The sequence below is a fragment of the Lactuca virosa genome, chromosome 4, assembly GCF_052849685.1.
Source record: "Lactuca virosa cultivar CGN04683 chromosome 4, Lactuca_virosa_CGN04683_v6, whole genome shotgun sequence".
NCBI classification, from domain to species: domain Eukaryota; kingdom Viridiplantae; phylum Streptophyta; class Magnoliopsida; order Asterales; family Asteraceae; genus Lactuca; species Lactuca virosa.
The window spans coordinates 237,445,194-237,461,981 of NC_136429.1; the positions used below are offsets into that span (position 1 = coordinate 237,445,194).

Here is a 16,788-nt window from a genome sequence, read left to right on the forward strand (position 1 = left end):
CGCTCCTCGGGCCTCAACCTCGATTTAGGACTTTATTCGAAACGGGGCATTACACAAACTGTTTGTCACAGTAATGGATAGTGGAGTTGCCTTTGTAAACAATGTCTAGGATGTACCCTATAGACAAGAAAAACATTTGGCAGTAACTAGCTCTTCTTTTTCTTAATTCCAGATAAGTCAAACTTCATTCCTATCTCTTAATCTCACACAAAAATAAGATATTGTGATATCTTTTATCCATCCCTCAACTATTTCCACTGCAACTTCTTTAACCATCTAAAATTTTCATTCTATTCTTAATCCACTGTCAACCATATCGAACTAGTCAAATTAGTGAATCACTGCCTTATATGAAGGAGGTATACACAATCAATTACATAAAATATAAGTTTTTTTTTTCAATTTTACCAGTCGTCGATATCATACCCAGCCGACTAGTACAAAAACGTACTACAACGATGGTGGAGTACCAACGACGGGGTTGTCTGCTGCAGCGAAGATGGTGGTCGGCGAGAGGGTTAGAGGCAGAAGAAGTGGTTGCTGGAGCATTAGAAGAGGTGGTTGGAGTTTGAGGAAGAAGCGATGTAGTTATATTGTTCATCAATTTGGCGACGAAGAAAAAAGGTGTGAAGAACAATTGTGTTTTGGTAGAAGGACAAATGAGGGCAATCAAGCAAAATGACCGAGTCAGCTTCTTTTTAATATGGGACCGAGTCAGAAAGTGGGTCAGTGGTTTTGGACCGGATCAAACAAAAATACCAATTATCGAACATGGTGACCTGAACCGAGTCGGCAAGATATCAAACAAATCCTAAGTCATTTTTCTCGGCTAACCTGAAGTAACCGGTCATAATGACTGAATGTGTACAGTTTAACAAGTTGAAGGGGGTAAATATGAACGAAAAAAACTCAATGACAAAATGTGTACAAATCGAAAAATATATTACCTTTTTAAGTCATTATCCCTTCTAAAAAATCGTACACAATATTTATATAGGTAGTTTATAAAATATTATTATTTAAAATAACAAAAAAGTAAAAAATAAAAATCAAAAAAATTATATATCTAAACACGTTTTTTTTAATGAAAAATACATCTTAATCATTTTTAACTTCTAAATTTTTTAGTAAACTCGAATACTCGGTATCTATTTTTTATGTTTTTCTGGAAAAACTGAACCCCTTTCTAGAACAAAAACACCCTAATCATCGAACCCTCTTCCGCACCATTGCCACACCTCCCTTCTCCTCCCCACCCCCTATATTCCTGTACCATATCAAATTTCTGAACTCGAAATCTCCAAACCTAAGCCTTTGTGACTCGGGTAAGATTCAGTTGCCCGGGAATGTTTTGCGACGCCAGCAAAGGGTTTCAAACGGTAAATCATGCATCTGACGATTTGGAACTGTGAAGGTTAGGTATGTATTTATAGGGATGAGCAGAAAAAGCGGGTACCTGCTTTCGGAACCGGAACCGCCTCGGAACTGCCAGTTCTGAAACCGGAACTGCCTTAAGCGGTTCCGGTTCCCAAAGTGTTGGAACCGCCTAAAGCGGTTCCGGTTCCAATTCTCAATTTCTTAAAACTGTTACCCGCTGGATAACCGACGGTTCCGGTTCCAATACCGGGTACCCGGAACCGGTATCGGCGGGTACCCGCCTTTTCTAAAGCAAATACTATATATATATATATATATATATATATATATATATATATATATATATATATATATATATTGGAACCACGGTTACAAAATAAATTAAATTTTCTTAGTAAAAACTCATAAATTATTTATCAATTACTTTAAATAAATCATTAATTATGAGATATACCAAATTTTTAAAGTTATTATAACTTCAAATTTAACATATAATTAGAAAAAATAAATTTAAATTTTGAAGTGTTCCCTAATATATCTCTTTAACTTGTGGGATGATATTAATGAAGAGTTGTATTAGAGTGACACATGTCAAATGGAGATTAAAACTATTCATTTATTAGAATAGGATATATATATATATATATATATATATATATATATATATATATATATATATATATATATATATATATATATATATATATTGATGATTTTGCTTTTAAAAAATAAAAATGTTATTTACTTTAGGTCAAAGACGTAAGATTTGTTAGGTTTTTTTTTCTTGAATTCATTCTAAAAACGCCGACACTTTCTCAGCCTCTACTCTGTACTCTCGTTCTCGTTCTTGAGCTGAATGATCTTGACTCTGGTTCTCATTCAGTCGTTCTTCAAAATATTGAATGCTCATCAGCTCATGTTCACTTCACGTAACCCTCTTGTGAGTCTTGTTGAGTACTCGAGTTTGCAACATCCTATCCCGGGCAGTTCTTCTTCTTCATCGTATTTTCCTGCTCAATCGGCTCAATCGCATCTTCCTGTTCAAGGTTAGTTCCATGGCTTTGCATATGTTAGATTTTTTTGTCAGTGATAGCATCGGTTACTTCCACTCGATTATTGCATATGTTAGATTTTTATGTCGATGATTGCTCGGTTCCATCGCTTTGCATATGTTACAAGAACTTGTTAAATTGTTAATTGTTAACTGTTAATGGTTAACTGAGATAAGTTGGTATTCAATTTCGATTTTCCCCAATTTCAATTTCGAATTTCTCTCATATGAATTGATAACCTGTTAACTGAGATGAGTTGGTTAACTGATGTTGTTAACTGTTAAGCATCGTTAAGCATATGCTACTTCCATTCATTTGTGAAGTTTTCTCTAAGAAAAATCTATCCTTTGGACTTCAAGAAGGTTGAAGAACTATATGCTCAAGTGTTTGAGGTTTTGAATAAACTATATAATCATTATTCTAATGTTTCTTCAATAACAAAGAATGATGTTGTTGCTGTTTGGCTTGCTGTTTGCTGTTTTTTGCTTGCTGCTGGTGCTGTTTTGCTGTTGTTGTTTGGCTGTTTATTGTTTCCTGTTGATGCTGTTTTGCTGTGGCTGTTTTACTGTTTTTGTGCTGTTTGAAAACTTGCAGAATGTTGTTTGGCTGTTTGCTGTTTTGACTTTTGTTATTGCTGAAAATTGTCATTTTGTTATATTACTTGCTAAATTCCAATTGTGTTGGGATGGTGTTTTGAGATCAAGTTTTTATGATTATTTTAGTTTTCTATATTGTAGTCCTAGTCTCTTATTGTTTATAAAAGTTTATTTCAATGAAATGTATACAATAAAAAGTGTAAATTATCATGAAGCCGGGTACCCGGAACCGGAACCGGTTCCGGCGGTTCCGGGAGCGGTTCCAATTTTCTAGGAATTGGTGTAGGCGGTTCCGGTTCCAATACCCAAAACCTAAGAACCGCCGGTTCCGGGAGCGGTTCCGGTTCTGGCTAAAATAGGCGGGTACCCGGTTCTGCTCATCCCTATGTATTTCAGCTATACTTTGTGAAGTGATGACAAAGACGACGAACATGTCAATCAGTTTACGACGGTCGATCACTACCACGCCTTTTCATTATGAGAGAATTAAGCAAACAGGTAATGTGCATTGTTCTTTTTGTTCTCTTACAGCTTCAAAGACAGTTCATCATTTTCATTTCATTATCCTATGTTTGCATCATCTCCATCCATCTGCTGTATCTTAAATTGGGCATATTTATTTGTCATTGCAGAAAATGAAATCGTTCAAATGTTCCAGTTGTCGCGTCCCAGAGAAGATTCAAGGAATTTACCCACCAATCAAAGAACATCAAGAAAGAGCTCTGCAAGGATGTTGGATGAGAGATTTATCAGGATTTTGAAGATATTCAAGTGGGGGCCTGATGCAGAAAAGGCTCTAGAGGTACTGAAATTAAGAGTTGATCATCGATTAGTTCGTGAGGTTTTGAACATAGATGTGGACATTAATGTCAAGATGCAATTTTTCAAGTGGGCTGGAAAGAGACGACATTTCGTGCATGATTCCACTACTTACATGACTTTAATTTCTTGTTTATCTGACTCTGAAATGTTCGGGGAGATGTGGAAGATGATCCAAGAAATGGTTCGACAATCAGTTGTCATCGATCCTAAAGATTTATCAGACATTGTGAGACTATTAGGCAAGGCTAAAATGGTCAACAAAGCACTCTCACTTTTTTATCAAGTCAAAGGTCGCAAGTGCAAGCCAACTGCAAGTACTTATAACTCCATTATCCTGATGCTAATGCAAGAAAATCACCCTGAAAAAGTGTATGATCTTTACAGTGAGATGTGTAATGAAGGTAATTGCTTCCCCGACACTATAACATACAGTGCTCTAATGTCAGCATTTGCCAAATTAGGCCATGATAATCCTGCTATACGATTGTTTGATGAAATGAAGGAAAATGGGTTTCATCCAAATGCTAAGATCTACACGACTTTATTATCAATATACTTCAAAGCTGGTAAAGTAGAAAAAGCTCTAGATTTAGTAACAGAGATGAAAGAGAAAGGTTGTATGCCTACTGTATACACCTACACAGAGTTAATAAGGGGGCTTGGGAAAGCTGGAAGGGTAGAAGAGTCATATGGGATATACATAGACATGGTCAAACACGGTTGTAAGCCTGATGTCATTCTCATAAACAATGTCATCAACATATTGGGGAAAAGTGGTCGTTTATCTGATGCCCGGAAGGTGTTCAATGAAATGTCATCTTTTCAAATTGAACCAAATGTGGTGACATACAACACTATGATAAAAGCTCTTTTTGAACCCAAAGCTTCCCATGAAGCTTCTTCATTGTTTGAGAAGATGAAAACTAACAACATTGTTCCCACCTCTTTCACTTACTCCATATTAATCGATGGTTTTTGTAAAACAAATAAAGTAGAAAAAGCATTATTACTTCTAGAAGAAATGGACGAAAAGGGTTTCCCTCCATGCCCAGCTGCTTACTGTAGTTTAATCAACACACTTGGAAAAGCAAAACGTTATGAAGCTGCAAACGAGTTGTTTCAAGAACTAAGAGAGAATTGTGGGAATTCTAGCTCAAGGGTTTATGCTATAATGATAAAAAACTTAGGAAAATGTGGGAAATTAAACGAAGCGAAAGATCTTTTTAATGAAATCAAGAAACTTGGATCTGTTCCTGATGTGTATGCATATAATGCACTCATGTCGGGTATGGTAAGGGGTGGATTGATAGATGAAGCGTGTTCTTTAATGAGGGATATGGAAGAAAGTGGTTGTGTAGGTGATATAAACTCGCATAATATTATTTTAAATGGAGTGGCTAAAAGCGGGGGCCCACATCGGGCGATGATTATGTTTGAAAATATGAAACGTATGAAGTTGAAGCCGGATGTTGTCACTTATAATACTCTTCTTGGGTGTCTTAGTCATGCGGGTATGTTTGAGGAGGCTGCAAAGTTGATGAGGGAGATGAGATCATGTGGTTTTGAATATGATGATATTACTTATTCATCAATACTTGATGCAGTTGGGAAGATTGATGATGAACATGGAACACATCAAGTTCAATGAAAATGAACAAATTGGATTGTATGATGTTGTTTACTCCAAGTTTTTGATGAAGGTTTTGTGTGGTTGGAGATAGTGGTCGGCTGCAGAAGAAGATATACTTTATTTTTAACTGTAATAGCAATGTGGTTATATCATTTTTACCCAAAACAGAAACATAATTACATTTTCTTGAAATGTGATAGCAACTCCTTATTCATAATAGCAGTGTACTTTTATCAAGAATAGCAATACGTAACAAATGTACTATGCCCATATAAGTAGTGAAATGTAAGTATGTTGCTTTTATAGGTAAACATAAAGTAAATTGCTATTATCAGTAAAGAAACATAAGTATGTCGTTATTGTGGGTAAAAGATAAAGCACATTGCTCATATTGGTAGCAAGAGTAAAGGATGTTTTGGTGCATTGAATTTCTTAATGCCAAAAAATCAACTTTTTTAGTTAGTAGTTACACAATCTTCATTTTATATCCCTAAATTGCTCCATGGGTATCACGATTCAGGCGCATTCCGGTGAATTGAAGACATACCAACGACTTGCCATGAAGTGGTTTTGGATGCGAATACAAAAAGCGGTCATCAAATATGTCTAGGAGTGTAAGATATGCCAACAAGATAAACACTCCACTATGCATCTTTTGGATCTACTTCAGCTCCTAAGCCTTCCTAACCATGGGTAGGATGCGATATCGATTTATTTTGTGGAATCTTTGCCCAAGTCTCACACTCGTGGATACGGTGTTCATAGTGGCAGATAGACTATTTTTGAGCTTGAAACATCCATTCACATGGTAACAGTGGCGACATTATTTGTTAAAGAAATTTTCCGACTTTATGGTTTTCCAATGTCCATCGCCTTTTATGGGTTTTTTTTTAAAGAGATTTTCGTTTTCATGATACTTTGCTTAAATAGAGAATGACGGATGGCAATCCAAAATGGTGAATAAGACGATGGAGACGTATTTGAGGTGTTTCATTCAAAGAAAGCCTAAAACTTAGGCCCAATCATTGCCTTGGACCGAGTATCGGTACAACACTTCACCCTGTCCAAGTATTGTATGGGAGAGACCTCACTTACATAAATATGGATCAAGTCAAACAACCATTTCTACATTGGATGAGCTAATGGGGGTTTTTAGGTTATAAATCATATGTACTTGTGGAATTTCACATAAACACTTATGACACATGTAATCTAAAAGGATCTATGCCTTTTCACTATTAATAACAACATATTTTATGAAACAAAACTAGAACCCAATGATAATTGAAATCATGAGTAGAAAACATACATTTGCTTAATTCAAATTAGGTGAATCAAACACTTGAAGATCTCCTTGGAAAACAAGCTACAATTATTTGGTAGTCTCTAATGTATCACACCTAAAACCCTAGGATCAAATATAGAAGAGAGGGGAGAGGAGCAATTTGATTTCTTGAGGTATGAAAGGTTATGAACAAATTTGGCTAGGGGACACCCTTATTTATACTTGCCAAATAATCTAGAAACCCTAAATTTGAATAATAAAACAATAGTATTTTATCCTTATTCAATTTCTTTTTCCTTATCTGAGTTGGAGGCTTTCAAAAACCCTAAAGAAGGGCTCCAAAACTGTCCACTTTTAGGAAGATTTTGAACTGTCTCTTTTGCTCAACTGTTGAACAATTGCAGTCCAACCCTTGTACCTCTAATTAATTCTAATTAACCTAGAATTAATTCCAAATTAATTCTGATTATTTTTAATTACATATTACTATTTCCAATTAATATATCAATCATATATTATATATTAGTAAATCATTTGTCTATCTCTTATAATCAGTCCAAGCTATTTCTTGGTTATGAGGGCAACCCAAAAATGACTTCAATGTTATTCTTTAAGATTATACCAATTTAGTTAATGTCACAACTAGCATTTTTAGCTAGCAGATTCTATTTTCATGTAAACATCAACTATTGTAAGACTTGTACTCTAAGTGAAAATCATACTATATGCTAAAATGAAATCATCCATTTGAATCAAAACTCCTGAGTGAAGTTCAACACCTAATGCAATACATCTCATATATTCAACTATGGGTTAAAAACCCTAAAAATCCCGGCTCAAATTTATTATGGACTAGGATCCTCTTATTGGGCCTAATGGACCAGTAAACTTTCAATTTGACTATTTTGGGCCAAGGAACCCTATTTGGGCTCTAATTGGACCTACATGCATGAAACTAAAGTATTTTGGGTAATGTGGACCTAGAATGATTCATCTTATCTCTAATGGGCCATGATGGGCCATAAATGGTTTCATAAGCCCTAATGGGCCGTAAACTATATTCTTGGGCATCATTGGGCCGTAAACCCTTTTTCCTTATCACTATTGGGCCGTGAACCCCCCATAAGGGCCCAATGGGCCGAAAATCTTCATCTTGGGCCTCATAATTTCGAACTAAACCAAGAAAAGGCCCAAACTCTTTCATTCCCTTTTTCCTTTCCCCATTCTCGGCCCAATAAAAAAAAAGGGAGAAATGAAATATGGAGGCATATTAAGATCATGACACCTCATTAATATCCTTCATGTAATTAAGCTTAATACACCTCATGTAATTACCAAATCCCATACTTCCATGCAAGGTCTAGTCCTTCTCTGTCCTCTCTTCTCACTCTCGGCCATAAAAGCCTCCATCACCACCATCACTCTTCATTTTCAAACTCAAGATTCTCTCATCTTATTTCCCTCTCTAGCACAAGAACTTTCCTCCTCCATCCTCCTGGTTTTCGTGAGTTTTAAGGGCACATTAAGAACTCTTCATCAAGCTCATCACTTTTGATAAGTTCTTGTTTGACTTTATGGTTTAACTTCAAGTTTACACCAAAAATGTCATCCTAACCCACATCATTTCATGATCCATGCTCTTGGGACTTCATAGATCTCGAAAATCTTCTCAAGAACACATCTAGGACTGAGAACTTCTCATTTCCTCACCACAAACCGAAAACTTCAAAGCAAAGTGAGTTCATACCACCTATTTTCGATTTTTACTTTGTTTTGGGGGAGAATACAAGTCGTTTTGTGTAGATCTATGTGTGTATTCATGATTTTGTGTGTTTTTCTAGTTATATGTGTTTATGTGTTAGAAACTTCATGAACTTAAAGATCTACTAAAAGATGATGATATTGGTATGACAGAACACTCATTTCAACTCATCTTACAAGAAAAAGGTTTAAAATACATTTAGGTTACTTGAAGCTAAGAAAAATTTCATAAAAGGGGCTAAAATCGACAAAGTGACAAAAATATGGGTTATTTATGTAACTCACGGCTAGTAAGGGGTTCAAAAGGAATTTTTTGCTAAACATGGCTAATCTCGACATTTGAGACCTTACAAGGACTAAAAATGTAAACATTTTCATAAATGGGCCTTATTTGGGTTTCTCACGGTTTTGGGCCCAAAAATTGTAATTTTGATCTTTTGTGGGCTTAAATGTCATTTTCAAGAATGTTGTGCCAAAAATGTAAATTTTTGATAAGAAGGGTTAAGGATGTGAAAATATAAAAATTTGGACCAAAAAGATGAAATTGTCTATAATGGGCCGAAAATATGTATTTTTATAAAAATCAAGCCAAAAATGATATTTTTGACAAAAGTGAGTTAAAAATGTTATTTTTACAAAAACTAGCCTTAAATGAAATTTTTGTCCAAAAAAGGGGCCTGAAATGTTTTTTTTACTAAAATTGGGCCTTAGTTGTAAATTTTTGGCTTAATGGGCTAAGAATGTCATTTTTACAAAAAGTGGGCCTTTTATGCCATTTTGGTAAATATTTGAACTAAAACAAGCAATAATGTAACAAATGGGCAAATTTTTGTCTCTCCCATGTTATTGGGCCTTAGTGGCCCATTTATATGCTTGATAGGTTCTAAATACTCTTTATATGTTTATTGGGCCTCATTGACCCATTAACATGCTCGACGGACCTTGGATACTCTTTGCGTGCTATTTGGGCCTGTAAATACCTTACATGTGAACTGGGCCTTAGTTGTCATTTTTACATATATTTTGGGCCCATGTTATATAATCTCATTCCTTTCGGGCCTGGAAATGACGTACATGTTTAGTGAGCCTTAGTTGTTCACTTACATGGTTCATTGAGCCTGGAATATGTTTTATATGTTTCTCTTCGCGTAAATTCGATTAAGGATCTAGTGAGACGTGTCGGTTGATACCTATTGAGTGTACGATCGTAGCCTGTAGTTATAAACATAGTCTCTTGGAGGGAGAGCGGGGGTTTGTGTATAGATCTATACGGGGATGACACCCCACACCTGAGCTGTTCGCTACAGTTAGACTACACCAGTCTAGGGTGACGAGAACCTTATTCTATTTTCCGTCGGCGTCCATAGACGCCAAGACATGCGAAATTGTCATTATCTAGTATGGTTATAACGACTCACTTAGAGGAATTAACGTTATGAAATTCACGGGAGACCATTCTCTTTTCTCTTTGGATTACTCGGGAACATACTCGCGCTGGTACTCAACCTCGAGGGTTGATATACTAGCATTCTCTTGTACAGGCAACATAGGGTTGTCTGGGGGCATTCTCTTTACATTCTTTTCATTCTCTTTTGGCATTCTATTAAACAATAACACACATGCATTAATACAAGATCGGACACAAACATACTAAACTATTTTAAGAAAATATAGGATTTTCTTGTGATTACAAAGTTATACAAATCATTTTCACAAACATGCTTATGAACTCACCAACATTTTTATGTTGACCTTTTTAAATTAACTTGTATTCTCAGGAAACCGTTGAAGCAGGTTGGGCTGAACAAACTAATGGATGTTTTGTTATATTTTGTTTCATCGTACTTTAATTATTTTGGCATGTAATATTCAAACACAATACTCGATGTATACAATGTATGTTGTTATATTACATGTGTGATGATGATGATGTTTTGTTTCAATTATATACTATGTGATGATACTACAAGGATGAAGTCACGCACAAGCCCCCGGACGTTTCCGCCGTCTGGTTCGGTGGTGTGACAGTTAAGACCTTAGACACTTAATCCAACAGTCTCCCACTTGGATAAGTCGCTAGCTATAATTTCCAGTATAATTCAGAATAACCAATAAAGTGTGTTTTCCAAAGACACTGCGAAACTCTAATCAAATCAGACGGCAACCCTTAGATACGTGATCACCTATCCTTTCATTCTTCTTGATATCGTATGGACAGAAGACATTGATAAGATTCAATCTCATGATCCAAAATTCTGTGTCCAGATTTCTCGATTTGTGATGACGTCATCAGACTAATAATTGAACACATCAATTTAGTCTCGGCTGGGCCCAACACTATAATGTCAACATCAAACTACAAAGGGTCCCAAAGATAACACTTTTCCTTAATAAGCAAAAGAAACGAATAAACTTCGACTATATAATCATACATTTTACTCATCTAGTCACATATGGAAATACACTTTATACCATCTAGTTATAAATACGTTGATACAAACCAATGTACAACAGATTCGTAAACTATGACCTATATATCTTTGTTTTAAGAATAAAATATATTATCGTCTTAGAATTACTCGTGGTTAAATTCATGAAGTTATATCTAAGTGTGAGTTTAACCAATACTCAAAATCCCCATTTTTAAAGTACTCATGAATATTGAAGAAATCTCTATGCAATGTATAATCCATATGGACAATCTACAAACGATTCACGGCAGTCTTAAATTAATACTTACTCCCAAAGTATGACCGACTATGGTGTTTCGAATAAATTAATATTCAGGAAGTAAAACATGCAAAGTGAAAGACAAGAATAAATTAATCGACAAAAGGTATCACACACTTTGAACATAAATAAATCTCTATTATTTAATCATCATTCAATTACATTTTATTATTGTTACATTGTTTCAAAATATCAACTAACTACCAAAATCTAAAATCTAAAATTATCTATTAGACCAATGCTCCTAGCATGCTCGAAGTGCTTAATCTTGCTCAAACCCTTTGTGAAAGGATCAATAGGATTATCCTCTGATGATACACGATTCACCACGAGTTTGCCTTCTTCAACTTGATGTTAGATGTAATGGTATTTCCTTTCGATGTGCCTTGATCTACCATGATCATTTGGTTCTTTGGTCAAAGCAACCACAACCTCGTTGTCACAGAAAATCTCCATGGGTTCTTGGATAGATGGAATAACTCCAAAATTGTAACAACCTGTTATTTTTCAAGTCAAATCCGATGAACAAAATTTCGAGTTTTATTTATTTAATAAGTCCGTGAAGGTTAGAAAATAATTTAAATTATATAAATAATGTTTATATAAATTTTCGGAATCAAAAACACCCGAAAATCAACATCTTTCCCGTCGGAACTGAAAACCCTCGCACCAAAACCCTTTTTCGGCCGAGAACTCTCGGACAACAAACCGTTTTCGGCCGAGAACCCCTTTCCGGCCGAAAACCCAACCGCATATAAGTATTTCCTTCGAAAACTTAATCATTTCTCACCTTTTACACTCGAAAACACTCTCATTTTGCTCCCAAGGATCATCCAAGAACATTCAAACCTTCAAATCTTCATATTTTTCACCAAGAACACCAAGAACATCCTTCAAATCTTCAAGTGACCGAAGACTCCCAGGACCGAAAACCTGTGTTCGGCCGAAAACCTGTGTTCGGCCGAAAACCTGTTTTTGGCCAAGAACCCCTTTGGAACCAAAAACTCTCTTCAACACTTATACAATTTTCGGTAATCATTCTTAACACAAAATAAGTGTTGTCTAGCACTTTCTTTAATGGTTTCACTAATTCAAATACAATTATGTGTTTTAACTATCGTTAGGAGACCGTCAATTTCACGCACCTCAATCCGAGGGTCATCTCTACAGTTTCACAATCCCGATTCAAACACGCACTAGAGGTGAGTTCATACCCCTACATTTTACTGTTTTCAATGTTTTAGGGGGGAATACAAGTAAACACAAGGATTTCTGTGTTTTTTTATACAAATGATTTCAAACAGCTTCAAAACCTTTGCAATTGATTCAAACAGAAAATTCACTACAGTTTACAAATATCTTTATATATTTTAACCCTTTTTGTACCATGTCGAGCATAAGGGTGTTTTTCCTTCATACAACTAAATCACAAAAGTTTTCAGTACAGTATAGAACATACAATTAAACTATAATTGGTATAGTTGACAACACTACATTACTTTCACTGAGTTTAATACACGAAACAAGAACATTCATACAAACTATAATAGGTATAGTTCGGGATACATTACACTATTTTACTAGTTCAAGAACATTATTCAGTAACTAACATATAAACTATGGTAGATATAGTTTATGGAGCACTACACTATTTTCGGATACAAGGGAACATTACTAAATAATTATTTAAGTATAATTATTTTGCATTACAAGTACATTACTACAAGGTTATACATACATATTCAAGTACAAGAGAACACTACAACACTACACGTGAACTAGTTAATACAGGGTTGTGAGGCACTACTTCATTGTACCCACCAGGGTACAGGGCTAAATCCTTTACAATATAACCAGAGTCTCCTGGAGGGAGAGCGTGAATTTTTGTATAGCTCTATACGGGACTGACAATCCCGCACCTAAACTGTTAGCTACAGTTAGACCGGCAGGCCTGGGGTGACAAATGTCATAACGTTTCCGACGCATGAAGAACGTCGTAGAGGTCACTAGTCATATCAAGCATGGTTATACGAAACTCACAACAGTATAAACTAAAACATTGGTTTACGGGATTACATTTCTTCAAACGGTTTTATTTTAAATAATAAAACTACACTACATTACAACTGGAGGATTTCAGGGATTTCAAACAAACGGTTTTATTTCAATTAATGAAACTATAGTACACTACTATACATTACTACTGGTGGTATCCAGGAATTCACACACGAGATTTTCATACAGTACACTATTATACATTACAACTGGTAGTAACCGGGCATACATACAAAGGTTTTCATACAAGGGTTTCATAATAAACACTACCCAGTTATACTATTACAGAATACGGTAACAAACGTACATTTTGGTCTTAAGGCCTAAGACTACTTTTCACTACTAAAGAAAATATTGGATCTTCTTGAGGAATATACGAACATTTTTCAAAGATCAAAGATAAGATTCTATTACAAAAACATACTTATGAACTCACCAATTTAAATGTTGATACACTTTCAAAACCACTTGTATTCTCAGGGAACCGGTAGACAGGCACACCCGTAGGTTTTGAGAAGACGGAGTTTTTAGAGTCGCGTCTTTTATACTTTTGTTATACATTTTGATGTCATACAAACAATGTATCGAACATATGTAAATACTATATTTTATCAATGTAATGGTTGTGTTTTCTTTGATTACTATTATGCAATTTTTGTGATACTGTACATGACGTCCTCCGGCCCCGAACATTTCCGCCGTTCCGGTGTGGGGGTGTGACAGATTGGTATCAGAGCATTGTTTATAGTGAACTAAGTATATCAAACCTTACAAGATATACAACTATAAACGCAATGGGGCCGAAGCGCTCTGAACTAAAAGTATAATTTTAAAATCTAAGTATTTTATATGAAGTATACAAGTATACCTACATACTAGAAACAGTATCACGAGAAGAACAAAACAAAAGTATTTAGATGTTGTACACTACGGTTAAACCTGGATAGTTATGTAATCATATCTGGGATAAATATAGCCTGATCAACTATAGTTATTTGAGATACGACCAACATGTGTTTGGGAGTGATAGTGGTGTTGCAACAAGTCTAAAACTTACCAAACTCTATACAAAGGAAACACTAGAACCGAACATACAGTTAAAATACTATAGGAGTATTTTATAACACTATAACACTAGAGCCAAACACGTGAAAACAAAGAACTCATACTGATAGATCTATAACTGCTAAGCGTATACATGTAAGTTATATATAAGTAAGATTTCATAGACTCAGAATAGGTGGTTTAACTTTACTTCCTGTTCCTTGTTTGGTTGTGGACTTAGAGTAGGATCACTTAGTCGAAGGTCTATTTGATTTTAGTTATATATAATTTGTGTACACTATGTGATTATAGGGGGGATCAGGCACAAATCACATTATACAAATTCATTCCAAGTGTTGCTATTAAATTCATGGCGATTGTTTACTTGTATTAGTAGACTTCCACTGTAAATCGCTTAATAGAACCCTATAACTGTCAGGATAAGATATATCCCGTTCATTATCACCTGATTCCTGACCACTATAGAGGACTTATCGTTACTTTATCTTTAATTATTTTAGAGAAAGATGGCTCCAAAGAAGTCCAACAGAAATAAAAATAGCACTTCGACGAATCCACCACCGCCACCACCACCCCAATATGATCCTGCTGTCTTCCAAGCAGCAGTAATCGCCGCTGTGGCTACCACCATATCGTAGATCAATAATAGCGGCACTAGCGGATCAGGTAGTGGTACCAATCCTCTTAACCTCAGAGGTAGCCAAAGACACCCGAGGGAGTGTTCCTATAAGGATTTCACAAACGCTAAACCCAAGTCTTTCGATGGCACGGGAGGTGTTATCGCCTTAACCCGTTGGTTCGAAAAGACCAAATCAATCTTTGAGATCTGTGCGTGCCCCGAGTCGAGCAAAGTAAAATTTGCAGCATGCACCTTCACTGATAGAGCACTAACTTGGTGGAACAACCAAGTCAAATACCTGACTCTATCGATAGCTAATGCTATGAGTTGGGACGATTTGAAAGCACTGATGCTCGCCGAATACTGCCCGAGAGGCGAGATGCAAAAGCTAGAGCAGGAGCTCTGGAATATGAAGATGAAGGATTCCAATGTTGCTGCTTACACTGCTAGGTTCAGTAACTTGGCTCTTCTGTGTCCCGGGATGGTCACCCCGGAGAGCAAGAAGGTTGAATGGGGATTGACACCCCCAACTCCAGGGAACGTCTTAGCTGCCAAACCACTCACTTTTGATAGTGCCAAGCGTCTGGCACAGACTTTGGTGGATCACGGGGATCGCCACAACCCTGTGACTGTTATCCCTGAACAGCCCAAAGAGAGTGGCAGTAAGAAGAAGTTCTGGAACAAGTGGAAAGGCCAATCTTCTCAGGATCCCTCCAAGAAACTGATGGGTTTTGAGCATTCTAACACTTCCTAAGTGTACATGTAATCCTAATAACCTTGGATCTATGTTTGTCTAATTATCATGCAAAGTTGAATTCCAAGGTTATATTCCTATCTAGAATACATGGGGAACAAATTTTAACTTGCATGAAAGATAGAATAACTTACCTTGTTGTTGCTTATGATCCTTGAAACCTTGTGAGCCTAGCACCCTAAGTGTGATGCCTCAAATGCTTCACACAACACCAAATGCTTTTGGAATGACTTTAGAGAGAATACACACTTCTAAAATCGGCCTAGCCCTCTTGTTTCTTATGTGTAGCCGATTTTGGTGGAGAATGGGTTTCTTATATAGTGTTGACACATCTAGGGTTACACCATGTAAACCCTAATGTGTCATGACTCTTCATTTCCATGACCCATGGGTTTGTAACTCCCATGGAGCATCCTATGGGTGGAACCCAACTTGATAATCCATGGAGCCTCTTAGCCCACTATATAAGATATGGAAGATTTACATAATCTACCCATATATTTAATTAGTTATCTTTTGATCACTTAATTAATTCTAAATTAATTCTTGATCAAACTAATTAAATAATATTATTAATATATTAGAACTTATAATATATTAATAAACCATAAGTGTTATTTCTCTCATTTTAGTTTATCCAATTGCATGGTGCCATGCAACCCAAATGGACCATGCCGGGTCGGGTCAAGTACATACCAGAAATATTTATGGACTTATACACCTTATCCAACAGTCTCCCACTTGGATAAGTCTAATAACTATAACTGCAATACTTCAGGAACCGATCGGCAATCGTAGCTCTTTCAAGGTCTCTCGGAACTGAGAAGATGATGATACGCCATTTAAGATAAGTGATCATATAATCCTCTGTTCTAGATATCAGCCGGACAAATACATGGAACAATGTCTTACTTATTGTCCAGCAGTTTGTTTCCCGATTTCCGATTTGTTTGACAAAGAACTTAATTGAACACATCAACTTAGTTCTGACCGGGCCCGGTACATAGGTCAAAACAAAATATCGAGGGGCCCATATATCAGC

General features: G+C 36.0%; 1 protein-coding gene across 3 annotated transcripts; it reads left to right on the forward strand.

The window, feature by feature from the left end:
• The first annotated feature begins 2,146 nt into the window (after positions 1–2,146).
• On the forward strand, positions 2,147–5,694 carry LOC145108102 (uncharacterized). Of its 3 annotated transcripts, none has more exons than XM_079045097.1 (3): positions 2,147–2,423; positions 3,422–3,523; positions 3,658–5,694. In XM_079045097.1, exons 1-3 carry the CDS (start codon positions 2,234–2,236, stop codon positions 5,493–5,495), a joined length of 2,130 nt encoding a protein of 709 aa, XP_078901223.1. In that variant the 5' UTR covers positions 2,147–2,233; the 3' UTR covers positions 5,496–5,694. The 3 variants fall into 3 exon arrangements, with proteins under 3 accessions (XP_078901223.1, XP_078901224.1, XP_078901225.1); XM_079045098.1 differs by having other exon boundaries at positions 3,437–3,523; XM_079045099.1 differs by having other exon boundaries at positions 2,211–2,423; positions 3,241–3,523.
• Positions 5,695–16,788: the final 11,094 nt, after the last annotated feature.

What these genes read in the sequence shown, in the direction of transcription:
- LOC145108102 (XM_079045097.1), top strand. Translation starts at nt 2,234, where the DNA reads ATGATCTTGACTCTGGTTCTCATTCAGTCGTTCTTCAAAATATTGAAT. An exon ending in ATCGCATCTTCCTGTTCAAG is followed by an intron (nt 2,424 to 3,421) that starts GTTAGTTCCATG and finishes TATGTATTTCAG; the next exon opens with CTATACTTTGTGAAGTGATG. An exon ending in TGAGAGAATTAAGCAAACAG is followed by an intron (nt 3,524 to 3,657) that starts GTAATGTGCATT and finishes TTGTCATTGCAG; the next exon opens with AAAATGAAATCGTTCAAATG.